At 40.1% G+C, this 21,949-nt stretch overlaps 1 protein-coding gene across 1 annotated transcript; it reads right to left on the bottom strand.

The window, feature by feature from the left end:
- Positions 1–1,297: 1,297 nt before the first annotated feature.
- HCRT (hypocretin neuropeptide precursor) lies at positions 1,298–1,759 on the bottom strand. Its single transcript, XM_058183996.1, has one exon. The coding sequence runs from the start codon at positions 1,704–1,706 to the stop codon at positions 1,365–1,367; it is 342 nt and encodes a 113-aa protein (XP_058039979.1). The 5' UTR covers positions 1,707–1,759; the 3' UTR covers positions 1,298–1,364.
- Positions 1,760–21,949: the final 20,190 nt, after the last annotated feature.

The following is a 21,949-nucleotide window of genomic DNA, read 5'->3' on the forward strand; positions in this document are numbered from 1 at the left end:
TTTAGAGGATTTCCTACTCCAAATGTGTCTTTTTCAATTATTTGCATCCCTCTCTATCCCACTGGGTTTGGGTTTCCTACCCTCCCTTCATTAAATTAGCCCAAAAGACTCTTATCAAATTGGTCAAGAATCCCATGCCAATACGGCATCATATTGTCAATAGCTCAATTCAACAGCAATATAATTGACTGCTTGCCCTAATGAATCTGGGGATTATGGTGCCTGGCATCTACGTCTACGCAGAAGATGTTGTTGGCTTGAACTGTTGGCTAGAAACCAACTACTGCTCAATTTGTAAAAAGTGAAGAAGATGAAAAAAGAATTAACTTTCTATTCTGCTATTCTATGATTCTAAGTGGAACTATTTAGATTACATCAAAATTAGCTTCATTTGGGCTAGGATTCTGCACAACAAAGAAGCCCCAAATAAGAAAAGTGTTCTTGAACCAACTTTGTATTAACCACAAAGATTTCATACTTAGTTTGAATTATAAATTCCAGATCAGACTGCTGAGATGGTCAATCAAACATCTGTCAGCACACAAAAGAATCTAGCACACAAAGACATTTGGAGTTAGCCAAGCTTTCTTTGCCAACACTGCCCTCTGGCTGCCACCAGCTGCCAACCCCATGAAATCATAAAAAAGCAACAGATCTCCTGGTCTCAGGCAGTCTAAGACAGGCAGAAGCAGTTATTGTAGAGCTAGATCACCAGAGCTCAAACAGTTTGGGAACACAGAGAATTTGGCTCTCTGTGGAATTTGCCTTTTTAAAATAGCTTAAACAACCTTAGCATGAACCAGGTCTGGTAGATATTGGGGTGGTCACTTATGCTGGGTTAACATTTGTGATTGACAAGGAAAATGTTAAGGAAATACTGCCTGGATGTTTGGCTTGATGAAGGTTTATTTGGTAGCTTTATAGGCAATTGGAGGCAATATATCTCTCAGTATTGGAAAACAAACTAGGCAATCTGAGCTTTCCTATTCAGAGGTGTTGTGGCTCTGAGCAGCAGAAAAGAAAAACGAGTTCTAGTCTTGTATATCCTGCTTTCTGTATAAAAGAGTTTGAGAAATAGAAAGCTGGTTGAGATGGATTGTTGCTTGATCCATCAAGCATTCTGAGTTGAATTCACACAGATCTTTGGACAAAGCAGTTATTAAACACAAGAGGCTTTATTTGGAAGAGAATGTGGTGACAGATAAATGAAAGAGCTATTTACAAAATGAACAAACTGCACCGCTGCTATCTTTGGGCAGCACCTAGCACCTGGCTGGTGTAAAATAGCAACCAACAGCAGTGATGAGAGAAAGCAGGAAGGACTTGTGCAAACTCTTGAAAAGGATTTCCTTATTTGTGATTTCTTAGTAAATGGGATTTACGGCACTGGTCTTCTGGGGAATCAGGCAGCCCATGACGGGGTCAGGCTCTGCAACGTATCGGGTGGGCATCATCTGGGAGGTGCTGGGTGCATTCTTGCTGAGGGGCAAGGGGAGCCCAGTCGCTCTCTTGCCCATTGTGAGAATCCCAGCAGCCTGGTTTTCTGAGCCATGCAAAAGGCGGTAGAGGCGGTTCTGGAAGCCCTTGGTGGTCATGGCACTGCTACGCTTGCCGATGGTCAGGATGCCGGCGGCATGGTTGCCCATCCCATGGAGGAGATCAAAGATGCGGCATGAACAGCTTTTTTGTCGGCAACAGTCTGGCATGGCTCGTTTGGCCCCGGCAAAGGAGCACAGCAGCAAAAGCAGGAGAACTGAAGTGGCTCTCTGAACCTGTAAAGACATGATCTAAGTGAGCACATTTTAAGGGCAGGTAAAAGTTAGAGAAAATGCAATACTGCAGAACTAGATGTCCCAGCATGCTTCACTATTATAAAACCTGGTCTGCATGGATGAAAGATTTAACTTCCATCAGACAGATGGTTAACAAATCAAGGAACATCCCCGTTTCTGCCTTAAAAATATATTCTGTTGTGTTGATTAGATCAGCAAGGTTCTCCTGGAATAACATTCATGAATATAATTTAAAAATATATAAATTGGGCTCACACTATTTAACCATGGTTTATTTTAAAGTATGTTTTGCTGAATAAGTCATAGTGGGTGGATTCAAAAGAAAGAAGTACATTGTGGCTGACTACCATGTGTGAACCAAAAACACTGAAAGACTATGAATGAGCAGGAATCAATCTCTGGAACATGATAGAATAGAATAGAATAGAATAGAATAGAATAGAATTTTTATTGGCCAAGTGTGATTGGACACAGAAGGAATTTGTCTTGGTACATATACTCTTTATTTTTTTTATTTTTTTATTTTTTATTTATTTTGTCATAACAGTATATATAAGCATAAGCATGAAAATAACTATATAATATATAAGCATATATATGAGCATAAGTATGTAATAACTATATTAACTGGATATAATGAAATGAAACAACAAAGGAAACGTTTGTGCTTTTATGCACGCCTCTTAGGAATGGGGTGAGGCCAATAGTAGAGAGTTTTTGGTTAAAGCTTTGGGGATTTTGAGAAGAAACCACAGAGTCAGGTAGTGTGTTCCAAGTATTAATAACTCTGTTACAGAAGTCATATTTTCTGCAATCAAGATTGAAACGGTTAACATTGAGTTTAAATCTATTGTTTGCTCTTGTATTGTTGTGATTGAAGCTGAAGTAGTCTTCAACAGGAAGGACATTGCAATAGATGATTCTATGAGTTAAACACAGGTCCTGTCGAAGGCGGCGGACTCTCAGTGTACATAAAAGAAAAGATCATTAAGAATTCTAAGGTACAACACTTAATGGTAGTCATAGGATACAAATGAGCAATCAGGAAACAATATCAATATAAATCATAAGGATAGAAGCAACAAAGTTACAATCATACAGTCATAAGTGGAAGGAGAAGGGTGATAGGAATGATGAGAAGATTAATAGTAGTGCAGACTTAGTAAATAGTTTGACAGTGTTGAAGGAATTATTTGTTTAGCAGAGTGATGGCGTTTGGGAAAAAACTGCTCTTATGTCTAGTTGTTCTGGTGTGCAGTGCTCTATAGTGTCGTTTTGAGGGTAGAAGTTGTCCAGGATGTGAGGTGTCTGTAAATATTTTCCAGCCCTCTTTTTGACTCATGTAATATACAGGTCCTCAATGGAAGGCAGATTGGTAGCAATTGTTGTTGGTTTTTTTGCAGTTCTAGTTATCCTCTGAAGTCTGTGTCTGTCTTGTTGGGTTCCAGAACCAAACCAGATAGTTATAGAGGTGCAGATGAGAGACTCAATATTTCCTCTATAGAACTGTAACAGCAGCTCCTTGGGCAGTCTGAGCTTACTGAGTTGGCGCAGAAAGAACATTCTTTGTTGTGCTTTTTTTATGACATTTTTGATGTTAGCTGTCTATTTTAGATACCAAAGATTTAAGGATATTTAACTGAGAGGGTAAGAGAGGCAAATTTAGTTTACTAGGTGGGAAAGACTTATCAAACTTCCTTCAAGATAACTTTTTTTTTAATCTGCGGAGAGATGTCACATCAAAGCCATCAGTTCTAACTGAGCACTGACCCAAGACATTTGGTTGCCTGAAATAGACTTGCTTCTATAACATTAGTCTAAAGAAAGCTGCTGATTTTGTACTGAAAAGGAAGTGAGTAAATGGTTATATTATTTTACCATCATTAGAGTTGTATTTAGAGACAGAGAGAGGGACCTAAGATTTTACCTCTAGTTTAAAAAGTAACTTGAATTTTACTGGGTATTATGATCAGCTTTGAATAGCATCCAAGGTAGGTCTTGGGGGCCCTGAGGCAGAAAAATCCTATAAACATCTCTAATAATAAAGCTAACCGTTTGCTTCCTGTTTATGATACTGAAAATGATTGACTACTTCACTCTGCCTAATAAATAGAATACTGGCCATGAAGAAGAAAATAGTATGTGAGAGTGGGAGGGGGGAGGGGGGAGAATTGGATTTGATGTCTCCTGAATTTGTGTGTGTATATATATTGATTTGCCAGTAAGTTTCTAAATTAGGGACTCCAGCATGAGCATTCTTGGGCTAAAATGTGGCTCTGTTGCATTGATGGCATATTGACAAAAAACAACAACAGGAAATACCAGTGCCCACTCTTTTAGCAGAGAGTATTGCAAATGGCATAAGTGTAACCAAGTCTGCTAGCCTCTATTATTAAAAAGCCTTGTGCAAAACCCTTGATTGATCAAAGCTAGGATGGCGTTAAGAGGCCAAGGTCTATAGGCCCATCTGATGGTTTCCTTTATGAAAAATTGAGATTTAAAACTTGGGGAATAAATGAAAAAGAATGTGAATTAGCAAATGTGTGAAATAAAAATAGATACGTTATGTGACTTGTGAAATTAAGAGGAAAGATGTAATAGACCTGAATGAAGTCTATTCTCATCATGGAAAAATGGTTAAAATACATTTGTGAAGGGTAAAATGTGGACTTAAATGATCAACCAAAGGACTAAAATTATGCCACAAGCATGAATGGATGCTTTCTTGACTGTGGATGTGTTTGAAAGTTGGATTTTATAGTTCATGCTGTACCCCAGAGAATGGTGATAATGAAACCACCAGAGAAGAGTTGTATGGAAACCATGCAATATTATCAATGAATCTGACCTATAGAAAAATGTTTTTCCACTAGGTTATACAAAGCGATAATGTGAAAACGTGAGGAAAGAGTGCAGAAAAAGTGATCAAGTCATTTGGAGATCCAGACGGAAATGCCAATGATCATTCAGAATTGAAAATAATAGTTTTATTATAAATAGAACTAAATCTGTAACTAGTCAGATGTGCAAACTATTCTCATTGCAATATGTTGCATATCTGACTAGACCAGTGTTGGCTAACCTTTTCTGGACCGAGTGCCTAAAGTGGACGAACCCCCAAAATGGAATGTGTGTGTTGCCCCTGCGCATGCACCCTGTCCCCTGCACATGCACACATGGCCTCCTGCATGGACATGTGGCCCCCTGCCCCGCCCCATGCATACAGCCGCACACACGTGCCCCACACCCCACGTATGCACACACAGCCCCATGTATGCGCCCAGCCCCCAGCATATGCGCAGCAGAGATCCGAAGACCAGCTGGCCAGCGGGAGTTGCACACACTTGCGTGTCAGAGCTGAACTAGAGCAACAGTTCGTGTGCCCACAGAAAGGGCGCTGCACGCCACTTCTGGCATGCGTGCCATAGGTTTGCCATTACGGGACTAGACTCTTGAATGGCTGAGTGACTAGAAATAAATAACAAGCTTTTCAAAGCAATTAAATTGTAAATTAGAAGTTCAGAATAGGTTTTGTTTAGTGTTTTTCACATATACAGATTCTTGACTTACGACCACAATTCAGCCTAAAATTTATGTTGCTAAGCAAGGTAGTTAAATTACTTTTGCTCCATTTTATGACCTTTTTGTCACAGTTTTTAAGTGTATCATCATGTGGTCATTAAGTGAATCTGGTTTCCCCCTTGACTGCTCATAGAATCCTGGCATGTTGCACTAACAATCCTTAGATCATATAAAGGTCAGAATGTCAGGCATCCTTGCTCTCCTTTTTTTTTTTAATTTGAATTTATATCCTGCCCTTCTCCGAAGACTCAGGGCGGCTTACATTGTGTTAAGCAATAGTCTTTATCCATTTGTATATTATATACAAAGTCAACTTTTATTGCCCCCAACAATCTGGGTCCTCATTTTACCTACCTTATAAAGGATGGAAGGCTGAGTCAACCTTGGGCCTGGTGGGACTTGAACTTGCAGTAATTGCAAGCAGCTGTGTTAATAACAGACTGCTTAGTCTGTTGAGCCACAAGAGGCCCTGGATATTCCCATTCATTTTTTCAGAACTCAATTTATATCCAATAACAGAAACAGCCAACTTATACTCTACGCCACCCACAGTACTTATTTTGTTTTTATTTGTTTATTTAACTATAAATTTTCAGTACTCTCAGTTGCAGATCTCTGAGCAGTTTAAAAGAAAACAACAGAATCATATAAAAGCCATAATATGCCTGGTTTACATTTGTGTTCTCTGAATCACACTTCTCCACAAACACCATTAGAAAATTTTGCAAGCCTTTGTTTTTCCTCTTATGTTGAATGATCCATTTAGGTTATCAAAGAGCAATTATATCAACTTATTATTAAAGACTTAATAGAAGTTTTAGTCAGGTAGTTAATCTGTTAATCTGATTTTGTCAGTCCACTAAATTAGTGCTTCCTCAGCCTTAGCAACTTTAAGATTTGCGGACTTTAATCCTAGAACTGAATAACTGAACAATCTGGGAATTAAAGTCCATACATTTTGAATTTTCCAAGATTGAGAAACATTGCACTAAACCATGAATTTGTCATTCAGACCAAGTTTGTTAACATAAAAAGACGATTGGCTAGTTTGTGATGCAGTATATTGCATATGAACCCAGGCTATGCTGGGTTCATATGCAATATTTTCCCCAAGAAGCTGAAATGAATTCTGATAAATTTAAGAATGCACCAAGGAGACGAGAGAATATAAGACTGTATTAAGGTTGCTTTCCCTAATAATAATGCCCTCCAGATATGCTGCACTGTAATTCCCATAAGTCCAGCCAACATTTCAATTATCCTTACTTTGGTTAAATTAATATGCATTCAGATTGTAACAAAGAGATACTTCTAAATAGAAGGAATTGGGGAGGGGAAGCACAAAAAAAATCTGGATTAATAACTATTTGGGCCTTTTTGTTATTCTAATATCAATGAATAAAAAAGGAGGCTTTAACTACTTGTTATGGGTGTCCTTGTACTAATGACTTCTTTTCAAGCCTCAAGGTATCTCACATAGTTTTTTTTTTTTTTTGCTGCTTCCCAGTTCTATGATCAGGGTTAGAACAGGTGCATTATGCAAAGCAGCCACTGGGGTTATTTTATGCATTGTGAATCCAGAGAATTGCATCTGATTGTACAAATTATGGGTAGGTTAGCCATAAGTATGTTCTGGGAACTAAGCCATTTTTTTGCATTTTAGTTGCAAAATAATTAAGGTTTTAAAATGCAGGTGGCAGTAACTAGTCAGAGGCATGGGGATATAAACCTTTCCTCCTTGATTCTGGGTAGAAATTCCCTATTGAGACTAATGTCATGAATTGAAGCAATTCAGTACACCAAGACCATTTTGTGTAATGGTTAATGAGATGCCTCAAGCCTCAAGCCTCAAGCTTATGTGTAGGATGCAAAAATCTGTAATAACCTCCAGTTTGCATTCTCCAGCTCAAAGTGTTTTGAGTCCTATCCTTCAATGATTACATATAAATGGCAACACTAGTAGCCATCAATAGCCCCCATAGATTTCTGTGATCCCCCCTTTAAAGTGATTTAAGCCGTGGATAGAAGGAAAAAAAGAAACTCTCAGACATTTCCTCGAATCATACATAAATTCATCAATTGATGCCATACACCTGTAACTTAATCATTTTTTTTTAAACCAGCAAATCTACCAGTAAATTGTAAACTTTCTCTGCATCAAAGGTGCTTTCACTCACCACTCCATTTTCAACTATTTAGGCTTTTTTTTTTTTTTGCCCCTTCCCCATCCCCAATTTAGTATTTTCTTTCTGACATCAGACAGCCAGAACTCTTTACAGTTTTCCACCCGTGAATTTCCTGCAGTACTTGCAGTTTTATACACACACACACACACTTATACATTTAAGAAGATAAAAACTAATTCAGATGAATATAAAGTAAGAAAAAGAGAAGAAAGGAAATCAAGGAGAGGTTAAAAGTATAAGAAATGAAAAAGTAAAAGAAAAATAGGAAGAAAAAGGAAGAAAAAAGATATACAGAAGTAGGTTCTAATCTTCTTTACAGCAGTTATACATACAGTCATAAATTTACCTGTTTCTTTTGGTTACAACATAAATCTCTTCTTTCTACAATCTACTCTGTCTAATCGTCAAAACCATAAACTCATCTTTTCCTCCCCAATTTTACACAAAAAGGTCCATAAGGTGTTTGCAGTCATTTACTTGCAGCTTCTTTTTCAGATGGCTTCATGTAAAATCTGGTATTGAATGCACCAGTGGTACTTAAATTATTCACCACCTTCTCCTAATCCAGATATATTTTTTCTGAAAAATATATCTGAAAGAAAGAACATTTTTACTGGTTTCTTTGTCCATTTTCCATCTCTTACTTACCCTATTCAAACATATTTTCTGCTGTCCCTTTGATTGTCTTCTCAGCACTGTTTCTTCACGTAGGACAATTTCAATTTTTCTGCTAGGAATCCTGCTCTCCAGAAAATTTCTGATCAAGGTCATTCTCCCTCATAATGTCTTTGCTGATTGAAGGTTACTTGACTCCGCTTCCTCATCCATTTAATCCAAGGTTAACATCAACATCCTCTACGTGTATTTATCCAATGTGGACATTTCTTCTATCTAAGCTCTCTAAATTAATCTGAACAGAGATAATAGTATTGCTTTTCTTCTCCATACCATTCTTGGTGCTCTGATGCAACCCAGAAATGAGAGCATGGTAGAACTCAAGAGCCACAAAGAGAAATTGGTTACTTCTAAACATAGTACAAATTTAATATTATCCACTGCATCAATTTTTAATTGATTCAAACATTTGCGTCTCCTAGGATGCTTCTATCTACTGCGCATTCTATACAATCAGCAAGATTGCAATCTGCTATATAAGCCCAAGCCTACTGAAGTAAGTATTTTCAACGTACAGATTTAATTTCAAGTTGTATAGGAACATCAGATCAGTCAATTATTTTCTATTCCTTTCCAAATTAATCTTCAGCCCTTTTTGAAAGGTTTTTCAGTTTGCATCTCTCTTCAATTGTGGTTTTAAAGCCAAGATAAACATCTCCTTATACATTTTGGCCAATTAGAAAGGAGCACAACTGTTACCTTAATATTGTGGTTCATCATAGTCTTGGTTTCTTCAAGGCCACAAGAGGACTTCTGATATAACCTTGCAGGGCAAAGCTCTAATCAAATGCTGGACAAAGATGCCGTTTTATAAGGTCAGGTTATATGTGCAACCACGATGTTCCCATTTATGTCCTCTCTCCACCTCCCAAAGTAAAATTTTCCCCACTGTCCCTCAAGATAGGGTCAAAGGAAAAAAGGCTAAATAACATTTTTTGTCTACCGTCTCTTAGAGACAAGGGAAGACATCTACCTGCTTTGTCATTTTTCCGCAACTAACAAAACCTACAACTGTCTGCAGAACCAAGCAACCACTTAGAAACCTACAAAAGGAGCTGTAGGCTAGCCAGAGATAATGAGACAGGCTGTATTCGTAAGCATGTCCCCATTAGACTAATTGCCTCAAAAGCACAGACCAAAAAGCTAGTCATGCCCTTTCCTTTTCCCAGTCTGGCACATGGCATCAGCATACTTTCACAGAGGCACATGGCTCTTCAGAGAATTGAGAGACCCCAAAATTACATTGGGGAGAATGCATCATCCAGTAGTCTTACAGTTTTCAACTTGGAAGGGGTATTAAGGATGAAATAGTCAACTCCCCCTAACAAAAATAGAATTTTAAAAGTGTATACCACCTTCGTGGCTATCTCTTATGCATTGTGATAAGCCATAATATGGTTCATTTGGTTCTGGCTTAATATGTTTTATATAACACCAGTCACTATATATTGTAAATTATGGCTGAACACATTTGAACTCAGACAACTTATTAAACCACCGTTAAACAAATCAAGGGTTAATTCATCAATGCGTTGGTACCATCCCAGGCGCCTGATGGACCCCGAGAGGTTCCTGATAGAGCTTGGGCCGTTTCCCAAGAATCTGGCCCACGGCACGACTGAAGAGCTAATCATGGCCTGGGAACAGGCCGCAGCTGGAGCTTTGGACCGTGTCTTGCCTTTGCGGCCTCTGACCCAGCGTCGGTCTCAACCAGCTCCTTGGTTCTCCGAGGAGCTGAGGGAGATGAAACGCCGGAGAAGACGCCTAGAGAGTGTTTGGAGATCCAGCCGTTCTGAGGCTGACCGGACACTAGTTAGGTCCTATAGCAGGACCTACCTAGTGGCACTGAGGGATGCGAAACGTTCCTACGTTTCCTCCCTCATTGCGTCGGCAGATAACCGCCCGGCCACCCTGTTTCGGGTGACCCGTTCTCTCCTTCAACAGGAGGGGCGGGAGGACCCCCTACAAGGGCGTGCCGAGGAGTTTAACGGTTATCTATACGATAAAATCGTTCAGCTTCGGGACGGATCAAAATTGGGTAGATCAGGCGAGTTCGAGACCCATCTTTTTGAGGTGGTTTGGGATGACTTTGACCCTGTGACTCCCGAGGACATGGACAGGTTGCTGGGTAGGCTGAATGCCACATGTTTACTGGATCCGTGCCCCTCCTGGTTGGTACTGGATACACAGGAGGTAACACGAGGCTGGCTCCGGGGGATTACAAATGCTTCTTTGCGGGAGGGGGTCTTCCCCGCTGCCTTGAAAGAGGCAGTGCTGAGACCTCTCCTCAAGAAGCCTTCCCTGGACCCAGCTGTTTTAGGGAATTACCGGCCAGTCTCCAATCTTCGCTTTACGGCGAAGGTTGTAGAGAGTATGGTGGCATGTCAGCTACCCCAGTACCTGGATGAAGCTGTCTATCTAGACCCGTTCCAGTCCAGCTTTCGGCCTGGGTACAGTACGGAGACAGCTTTGGTCACGCTGGTGGATGATCTCTGGAGGGCCAGGGATAGGGGTTATTCCTCTGCCCTGGTCCTATTAGACCTCTCAGCGGCTTTTGATACCATCGACCATGGTATCCTGCTGCGGCGGTTGGAGGGGTTGGGACTGGGAGGCACCGTTTATCGGTGGTTCTCCTCCTACCTCTCTGACCGGACGCAGACGGTATTGACAGGGGGCCAGAGATCGACTCCAAGGTGCCTCATGTGTGGGGTGCCGCAGGGATCGATTCTCTCACCCCTCCTGTTCAACATGTATATGAAGCCGCTGGGCGAGATCATCAGTGGCTTTGGGGTGAGATACCAACTGTACGCTGATGATACTCAGCTGTACTTTTCCACCCCGGGCCACCCCAGTGAAGCTGTCGAAGTACTGTCCCGGTGTTTGGAAGCAGTACGGGTCTGGATGGGGAGGAACAGGCTCAAACTTAATCCCTCCAAGACGGAGTGGCTGTGGATGCCGGCACCTCAGTACAGTCAGCTGCAGATGCAGCTGTCTATCAGGGGTGAGTCGTTGGCCCCAATGGAAAAGGTACGCAACTTGGGCGTGCTCCTGGATGGTCGGTTGTCCTTTGAAGATCATTTGGCGACCGTCTCCAGGTGAGCTTTTTATCAGGTTCGCCTGATCCGCCAGTTGCGTCCCTTCCTGGACCGGGATGCCCTATGCACGGTCACTCATGCTCTCGTTACCTCTCGTCTGGATTATTGCAATGCTCTCTACATGGGGCTCCCCTTGAAGAGACCCGGAGACTTCAGCTAGTCCAGAATGCGGCTGCGTGGGTTATTGAGGGAGCAGTTCAGAGCTCCCACGTAACACCTATCCTGCGCAGACTGCACTGGCTACCTGTTGTTTTCCGGGTGCGCTTCAAGGTATTGGTTACCACCTTTAAAGCGCTCCATGGCTTAGGACCGGGCTACTTACGGGACCGTCTACTGCCGGCCTCTATCTCCCAGCATCCGGTGCGTTCCCACAGAGAGGGACTCCTCAGGGTGCCGTCAGCCAAACAGTGTCGACTGGCGGCCCCCAGGGGGAGGGCCTTCTCTGTGGGGGCTCCTACCCTGTGGAACGAGCTTCCCCTCGGGCTTCGACAACTACCTGACCTTAGGACCTTTCGCCGCGAACTTAAAACCTATTTATTTCGTATGGCTGGACTGGCCTGATTTTAAATTTTAAATTTTAATTGAATTTTGATGGGTTTTAAATTTCTGTAATTTTATGGGGTGTAATGTTATTTTAAATTTTTGGCAAATTTGAATCAGTTTTTTAAGGGTTATTTTAATTATGGTGTATTTTCATGTTTGTATTTTATTTGCCTGTTCACCACCCTGAGTCCTTCGGGAGAAGGGCGGAATACAAATTAAAACATCATCATCATTATTATTATTATTATTATTATTATTATTATTATTATTATTATTATTATTATTATTATTATTATTATTATTATTATTATTATTATTATTATTATTATTATTATTATCATCAAAATGATCAGTTTCCCTAGCTTCAAATTTTTAAATGAAAAAAAGCAACCTTGGTACGAAAAGTTAGCTCCTAAAAGAGTTGCATTAATGTGATACTTAAAACTATAAATGGTTCACAAACCATAGCCTACTTGGAACACAAACAAGCCCAAGATTTTTATTCTTACTTTGCCACAAGTAGTTATACTCAAACTGCAGTATACTCTGCTCAGGATTTACTTCTCCATGGAAGTTCTTCTCAATGTTTCTGTTGTAATTATTTTTCATGCTCTGCAATTTAATGTTTTCCCCAAATTAACTTTTATTGTGACCAAATTCACTTTGTGGATAGCTGCTTGACTGCTTTTTTAGTAAAAGGCTTGTTGCACAAATCTGACGAACAGTTTTTGCAAAAGTACTATTAAAACTGAGAAATTGTGGAAGGAAGGATTCAGCCATTATGACTCTCTTCCTTTCATCACTCTGAAATTCCTTCTCACAAAAAAGAAATTCTATTTGTATTTATTCGCATTCTTGTGTGTGTGTGTGTGTGTGTGTGTGTGTATGAAACTAATAGATTTTCAGAAAAAAATACAAAGTTAGATTAATAAACAGAAAATGTTTTTGAAAAAAATCAAGAAAAAATCAAGAAAGAAAAAAGTGCAAGTGCAAGCAAGCAAGAGGAAAATGAGAAAAAGAATGACTTTCAACTTTCTTTGGTATGGGTGTGTATACACGTGTATATATGTATATTTACACACACACACACACACACACATCTGCATTAAATTCTTTTTTGTATATATTTTTTTACTTTATTTTTAAATATATATCAACATCAACAGTTGATGAACTGTGAACAGTGTAGCATCTGGGTGTCATTCATTTTGATACAAATAACAATAATGATGTTAATATTTGTTACATTAGTCAAACTTATATAATCCTAGTGTTAATACATATGTTTGTATTAAAATGTAACCCTTCATTATTTAGTTGTTCAATGTTTCAATGCTCCATTCTAATTCCAATCATCATATTGTTTGAACTTACATAGCAATGCCATCTTTCAACCTCTAATCTTTCCATCTAGCTATTGCTTTTATTCTATTATATAAAAGTGTGTATTCTTATTTCTATCTCTATTCTAGCTTTTAGTCAGGCCACCATTAAATTAAAAGGCATAACCTTTCTATCCATCATCTCTTGCCCGTTTTAATTCTTCAATTCTTATTTGTTTTTTGGCTTGTCTCCCATACTCCTCTCTAGGATTTTTGTCTCTATCTATATCTAAATCTTTACTATGCAGTCTATATATTTCTCCCAAAATATCTTTCCAAAACAGTGTCTACCCAGTTTAAAAGTCCAGTTTTCTATGTCTTAAAAGTTTTTACTTTTCTTAGTTCCTTTCTTTCGGGTCTTGGATTTTTTTCTAAGTAATTGTTCACCACTTTAACAGATAATTCTAAGAGTCTCTTTTCCTGGATTTTTTTTTCCTTTTAGGGTTGGGTTCTAGATAAAAAAGAAATAATCTCACCCAGTTCCAATCACTGTTCATCTACACCACTCCTATACTTTGTTGCCAGCTTCATGGCAGCCATGATGGTTGCCTCTTCTCCTCGTTGTGGAAAGCCCTGGGTCAAGCAGGAGAGTTGCATCTCTCCATGACCTGCAGGACACACCTGTTTTCTTCGCAACCCCTACAAGGTGACTTTAGCTCCTTTTGGAGCCCTCCAATGGGAAGAACTTGGCACGGGAGCGTAGAGATCCCCTCCTCAATATCAGCTGGAAGTTCACATTAAATGCATTTGTCTATATTATTTCTAGACACTTAGGCAATTTTAAGCAACAAATCCCAAAATCAAGTTTTCATTTCTTTCGGTTTCTCACAGAAAGTCCAAAAATGGGTTTCCCAGTGGAAATAAAATTTGTCAAAGTCTTTTCTTTCATCAAGACTTTCCTGTCTCTGCCAATTCCATCAGCTTCACTTCCAATCTTCCTTTGTACCTTCCACCTTCCATTTGTGTTTATTCTTGCAGTACTTTCACCATACAAACCTGCTCTCCTCTTCCATCTCTGTTTCACACATTGCCCTTAGTGGACAGTTATAGTCTGAGAGCTCTACCCAAGAACTTAATTCTTAGACTTTCTGCTAGTACTATACTAGGACTGCTTCACCTTCTAATGCTTTCCTTGTGATGCATTGGGAATTTGCTCCCAAGTACCCCTAGTTGAGAGCACAAATAAATGCAAAGCACTAACATCTAGTGGCTATCCAGTTTTTTACATGCTGGAACTGATGGCCCTAGAGGACAAGGGAGAACATGATACCACCATCCCAAGAAGGTTTAAAGTGTCCTTTTGAAGAAGTGGACAAGATTGATAGAGGAAAGCACTCACAATAGAGGAATAATTGGTGAAGATGATGGAATTTGTGGAGATGGTAAATTCTTTGATCAGAGAACAAAACAATACGTACATTTATGACTGACTGGAAGGCTTTTAGAGACTTTTTGCATGAAATGGGAAAATGCATTTATTTGTGGCTTTGATAAAGAGCTAAAAAACTAGGTAGTGAAAAGCTTTTCTTTTTTATAATCAGATTGAGAGATAATTTTGTAATTGTGCTTATGCTGTATTTGTTGCAAAGGAGGTCTTTCTGTTTCACTTTATTTTTTCTTTTCACATTTTTTTCTTTTTCTTTTCTTTGCTTCTTTTACTTTTTACTATTCATGTTAATCAATGTCTAAAAACATTGACAGGAGAAAGCCCATGTGTGTTATATACTCATGACATTCTAATCCTGAGTTTAGTTAACCACAGTTTATTGAATTACCCCAAAGATCTGTATTTGCATAACACACTGAATCATTCACTAATATTTCAGTTTGTGCAACATGTTCGTTTAAAGGGGCTGGCTATGCAAATACAGCCAATGCAACTGTAGGAAGCCCCCCCTCCCCAGAATAAAACATTCTTTATTCTTAATATTAAAAAGAGGCAGAATAGAATATTGCCCCCGAAGGAGAAGAGAAGATACATTCTCAAGGCAGAAAGCAGCCCCAGTCTTCCTGCTATAGGAAAACAGCCTCAAGCTGAAGCATGAAAAGGCTAGTCTTTAGGAATGGATTTTTTGTATCCATTTAGAAAGATTGGGCCACTCTATTCATAAGCAAAGAGCAACCAGAACCTCCAAATAAGCAACACAAAAGGCCAGGAGCCAAAGCTGGCAAGATTAGCTCAGACAAACAAAACATCTAGGATTTGAATTTCCCCTTTTGCCTGTAGAGCCAGCCATGACTCCTACATGACCCCATAGGAATCTGGCAACAGCCATTAAACTATTAAAGGATATATTCTTGTACAGGATCACAAAGCCCCAAAGAATGTATAAAAGCCCACCTACTCTCAATCCCATTTGTCAGCCACCCCAGAAACATGTTGCTGTCACTGAAGTTTCTGGCTACCAAATAAAGAGAGACCTTTTTTCCTGCAGCCTGCCTCTATTTCATTTCAGCATCTTTCTCCTGGCTTAAAACTGGACCTTGTTTTAATTCAAACACAACCAAGAAATAAAATTAAAAAGAAAACTAAGATCTAATAAACTCATTGAGGTAGAAATGTTATCTTTTCTCCACTTAGCTGTAGCATTTCCCTCTAGCTTGTTGAAATCCTAAGCACATCTGGTTTGGAAACTGGCAAATGGGGAAAATAGAGTAATATCAAGGAAAGTTAATCAATTATTCCCTATATCCTTTTCTATGCAACCGTTTGCACTTCATTTTAGTTTTCATGGTAAGGCTGCCATATCTGGACTGCAAAATTCAGATTTCCAGTCCTCCTCCTTTTCCTGTTCTCTTCCTTCTCCTCTCCCTCCTCTCCTTTTTATGTATCTAGATATTTTGTTGTTGTTAGTTGTGAAGTGGTGTCCGACCAATCGCGACCCCATGGACAACGTTCCTCCAGGCCTTCTTGTCCTCTACCATCCTCTGGAGTCCATTTAAATTCATGCCTACTGCTTCAGTGACTCCATCCAGCCACCTCGTTCTCTGTCGTCCCGTTCTTCTTTTGCCCTCAATCTTTCCCAGCATTAGAGTCTTCTCCAGTGAGTCTTTCTTTTTCATTAGGTCGCCAAGGTATTTCAGTTTCATCTTCAGGATCTGCCCTTCTAAAGAGCAGTCAGTGTTGATCTCCTCTAGGACTGACTTGTTTGTTCGCCTTGCAGTCCCAGGGACTCGCAGGAGTCTTCTCCAGCACCAGAGTTCAAAGGCCTCAATTCTTTGGTGCTCAGTGTTTCTTATGGCCTAACTTTCACAGCCATACATTGCAACTGGGAAAACCATAGCCTTGACTATACGCACTTTTGCTGGCAGGGTGATGTCTCTGCTTTTTAGTATGCTGTCTAGATTTGCCATAGCTTTCCTCCCAGGACCAAGCGTCTTTTAATTTCTAGATATAACTCTAGATAAAACATCTGCTTGGCTTTGTCATTGGCCAAAAATAAGTCATTATTGGTACATGTTTCTGATAATAGCCAATGTATCAGCAGATGAGCCGGCTCTAGATCTCTCCACATTCACATAGTGTGCTGTTATCCGATAAGAGCTTCCACTTCAGAATATTCATTTTACATTGAGGCACTCCTATTGTCAACATTTTCAGGGTTCTCCAAGTAGTATAAGGAATGCTAGCCTCTTCAGCCATGTCCTCCTTTAATGTTATTCCTGTTGTTGGTACTACATTTACAAAAAGAACAGTCTGTATCTTCTAAGTGGCTCAATCAGTGTTATATGTTCATTCATATATAAATAATGCATTTGCATAGAACTTACTGTCAGGATTCTTCACCATACAGACTACTGACAAGTTTATTCCAGGTGAACAGAAATAGCAAATGATCAGTCTAAGTCGTGTCGGCAACCCACGGCTCCGGAACAGCATGTGACTCTTTGGGCTCTCTGCTGTGGCTTCCTGTAGGGTAATCCCACCACTGGCTGGCCCTGCACGTCGCCCTCTCTTACCAGTCACTTCTCGCCTGAGAAGGTAAGGGCGGGGGCAACAGATGGAGACTCACTCCATATTCCAGAGTAGGAGCGAAGCAACTCCTGTATTTGCCTCTTCTTCTGGCCCTTGTTGGTCATGAACCACGGTCACTTGGAGAGACACACAATTTTCTCTCCGCCCCAAGACACTGGCCCAGCCCACCTGCAGCCAATGTTCCACATCTTAATGGGTGCCAGGAGGAGGAGAGGACACCATCTACCCCATTGTGAAGCACACTAAACTTAAGTCTGCTGCGCAAGGTGCTGCAAGAGTAGCGAGCAGGCCATGGAGGCAGCAAGAGAAGTGGCATCAGCCACAACCAGGCCGGGCCAATGTCTCAAGATGGAGAGAAAGTTGTGCATCTTCCCGAGTGACTGAGGAGCATGCAGCACCAACAAGGGCTGGAAGAAGTGGCAAGTACAGGGCCGCTTCACTCCTGCTCTGGAATATGGAGTGAGTCTCCATCCACTGCCATCGCCCTTACCTTCTCAGATGAGGAGTGACTGGGAGGGGAGGGTGACGGGTGGGGCCAGCCAGTGGTGGCTTCAGTTGATAGGAAGTCACAGCAGGGGGATGAAAGAGCTTCATTTATCTGTGAACCTGAAATGACTCTTGATTTAAATCATATGGTAAAAAGCACCCGAAGAAGAAACAACATCATCAGCAAAAAAAAAAACAACAACACCCAACCCTTGCCTGTTTTTGAAAATGGTTCAAGAGGAAACACACATACACACACACAGAGAGAGAGAGAGAGAAAGAGAGAGAGAGAGAGAGAGAGAGAGAGAGAGAGAGAGAGAGAGAGAGAGAGAGAGATGAGAGATAAGAGAAATGATAGGGAGAGATGATAGGGAGAGATGAGAGAGAAAATGATAGAGAAAGAGGAAGAGAGAGAGGGAGGGAGAGGGAGAGAAAGAGAGAGAGACACAAAGAGATATCTGTTTTCCAGAGAAAATACTGGGAGCCACAAAACCTGGGTAAGTGTGGCTGGGGAGGGGTGTCATGTGACTGGGTGGGAGTGAGTGACATCGAGTTGGCCATGGCCATCCAGGTTTTGTGACTCCCAGTGTTTTCTTTTCCATGGGAAACAGGTCCAAATGGCTTTTTGAGTTTTTAAGGTTGCAGATCTAGGTGTAGGGGCAGCACGGTATATCAAAAGGAACACCTGACCTTCCTAGCAGGTCTATACAATAGTGCCTGGTGAAAATTGAGGATTGGTAAATTGCCTTACAAATTCTCCAGCAGTCAAAGGTTCCTAAATAAAGCAATAGCTTTTATAGAATGCCCTTTGATGCCTACCGAGATGGATTTAGCTGTGTAAATGTTATTAAGTCCCCTAAGAATTGCTTAAAGAGGGTGGGGAAGCATCTAAAAGGATAACTACTGCTAAATATTAAATGACTAGGAGAGTAATCATAACAATATTGGCCACAACAGAAGGATAAAGAGCAGTGACACAGCCACCAGATAATTCTTTTGAGGTTGAACGATGGGAAGTAGGGAACTAGAGATTTGTCCAATTGAGAAGAAACAGGGTACATCCCCTTCTGAGACAATGGCATAGAGCACACATACCTTTGCAACTGGCATGTATTTATGACTTTTCCTGGAGTCATGTGAGGTCACTATTTGTAACTTTCTCAGTTGATTTCTGACAAGCAAAATCAATGGGAGAAGCTAGATTTGTTTAATGACTGCATGATTCATTCAACTGCAGTGATTTGCTTAACAACTATGGCAAAAAAGATCATAAAACTCACTTAGCAACTGCTTTGCTTAGCAACATAAAGGTTGGGCTCACTTGGGGATGTAAATCAAGGACTATCTGTAATTGGACCTGATGCAAAGCTATAATGAGTGTTTAACTTGGATGCCAAAAAGTCAATTCTCTAAATATAGAAAATACTGTGTACTACTACCTGGTGAAACAATTATTTGGTTTGATGGCCCAAGCACTTTGACCATGGGAAGAAATTCCCGGTAGCTGAAATGTACAGAATGTTGGGTACTGTGTGGAATATTCAAATATCACTTGTGTATTTTGATGTCGTTATACTGAGCCATCTAATTTGTCCAGGAGGCATTTGCCATCACTCATGTAGAAGATTTTGATTTGTCGCCCATCAAAACAGACAAAACCAGGACAAAATACAAGGGGATAAGAAGAATCTTGGCAAATTAGATAGCTATATTTCTTCCACAAAGGAAATATTTTACAGGTTCTTCAGGCTGAGCCACTTAAAAGCTTAATCTGTGAAACTTGTTATAAGGCACAAATATAGAAGACTGAGGACAGTCCTGAAGCAACTTAGCAAGAGACATGGGGTAACATTTCTTGTTAACTTTTCCAGAAATGAAGACAAGAAATGCTTTTATATAGAATTTTATGGCTGATGTCTAGTTGTTGAATTTACAAAGATCAAAAGAAGACCGAGAAGGGAATATAAATTTCTAAAAAAAGTAGCCACAGTAGGAGGATTACTTTTTACAAGTTCCATAATACCTTTTCATAGTGATTTCTTTTGTTTCTCAGAAAGCTTGGATTGGAATGCCATGGCAAGTAATTTCACACTGATGTTGTTAGGGCTAGAAAAGATTATGGAAAGTGTTTATTGGTCTATTAAATTCTTCCAAGGAAGTAACATGAGACATCAAAGGTATGCCAAAGGACGGATCTCTACCTGTGACTGTGGAATCAAAGACATTGTTTCTATCTCTAATTCACAGGGTAGAATTCTAGGTCATGGGGTTGAGACAAGAACCTCATGAATGTAGCACAGCCACTGCCACATATATGCATGCATGGGTTACCATTAGATTAGATCAGCGGTTCTCAATCTGTGGGTCGGGACCCCGTTGGGGGTCGAATGACAATTTGCTAGGGGTCGCCTAAGACCATCGGAAATATGGGAAGTATACTTGCGAATCGAAGAATCGCGTTCCAATGGTTGATTCCACAAGCCAGCTGCAGGCTCTTCAAATTGCTAGCCGAATTCGGCTTCAGGTGCGATGAATTAAAAAAGAGAGAAATCTTTGCTCTGATGTCTCCTACTCAAGCCAGCTGCAATCACTCCCAATCGCTGGCCTAATCTGGCTTCAGGCGCGATAAACTTAATAGGGGCTTTAATGCCTCTGTCCTCAAGGCAATCGCAAGCAGTTCAGATCGCTAGCCAATACGGCTTCAGGCGCGATAAATTCAAAACGAAAATAATACTATAGTTGGGGTCGCCACATCGTGGGGAATTGTATTAAAGGGGTCGCCACATCGTGGGGAATTGTATTAAAGGGGTCGCAGCACTATAAAGGTTGAGAACCACTGGATTAGATGATACTGAGGAACAAAACTGCATCCTTACTGAGGGTGGAATGTATTTCTGAAATTAATATAATAGACTGAAGTGTTCCCTTGCACAATAAGACCCAAAGATGGGAAGATCTATTCTGCCTTTCCTATTTAGTAAGTTGTTGTCAATGAGAACAAGCATCCAAAGTATCTCTCCTCCCAAACAACAAAGGCAAAGAGAATTACCTTCCTAGGGCAGCAACTTAATACTCAATTTTGTTCTAGTGAGCTTAAATTAGAAGGCCAAAATGAAAGGCTAAGCCTTTCTTGATGCCAAGCATCTCAAGAAGTGTTAAGTTTTGTTTGTGCCTCACTGTAGATTTTTGAAATATACCGAAATGCACAACAAAAAAAGAAAAAAAATTGCTGAAAGAGAACTGAAGGGAAAGGTAGGACTTGCTTTACACACTTGTAGATGATGGACTTAAAATAGAATAACAGAGTTGGAAGGTTTTCTAACCTTGGAGGTTTTCTAGTCCACTCCCCTGCTCAGGCAGGAAACCCTATACCACTTCAGACAAATGGTTATCTAATCTCTTCTTAAAAACTTCTAGTGTTGGAGCATTTATAGCTTCTGGAGGCAAGTTGTTTCACTGATTAATTATTTTTTCAGGAAATTTCTCCTTAGTTCTAAGTTGCTTCTCTCCTTGATTAGTTTCCACCCATTGCTTCTTGTTCTATCCTCAGTGCTTTGGAAAATAAGTTGACTCCAGTTGTGAAATATAAAATTTGTTGCTACCGGTTCTGTTGGCGTGGTTTGGTGGGAGACTCATGTGACTGGGTGGGCATGAGCAACTCTTTTTTTTTTTTACTTTTTTAAAGCATTTTTTTACTACCGGTAAAAATTTTTTTTTACCGGTAGTAAAAAATTGCTTTAAAAAGTTTTTAAAAGGTTCCTATGATCACAGCTGTGCTGTGTGACTGTCGGAACCTTTAAAAAAAACTTTTTTAAAGTAAAAAGTTTTTAAAAAGTTTTTGTATTTTAAAGAAAAAACAATATTTTTTTTAAAAAAGTAGAAAAAGGTTCCAAAGATCGTGTGGCACAGCTGTGACCATCGGAACCTTTAAAAAACTTTTTAAAGCATTTTTTTATTACTGGTTTGCCTGAATCGGCAGTTTTTATCATTACCGGTTTGCCTGAACCGGTAGCATTGCATCCGTGGTTGACTCTCTCTTCTTTGTGGCAACCCCTCAGATACTGCTACCATGTCACCCCTAGTCCTTCTTTTCATAAGACTAGACATATCCAATTCCGGCAACTGTTCTTTAAACATTCTTTAACCGTTATTGTTCTTCTTTAGTTCTTTTACTGTTTCAGATGTTGAGGGAGATACGAAGTTCTGGTTCTTGCTCTTCTGGTAGCCTCAA

The sequence above is a fragment of the Ahaetulla prasina genome, chromosome 4 (assembly GCF_028640845.1).
Source record: "Ahaetulla prasina isolate Xishuangbanna chromosome 4, ASM2864084v1, whole genome shotgun sequence".
NCBI classification, from domain to species: Eukaryota; Metazoa; Chordata; class Lepidosauria; order Squamata; family Colubridae; genus Ahaetulla; species Ahaetulla prasina.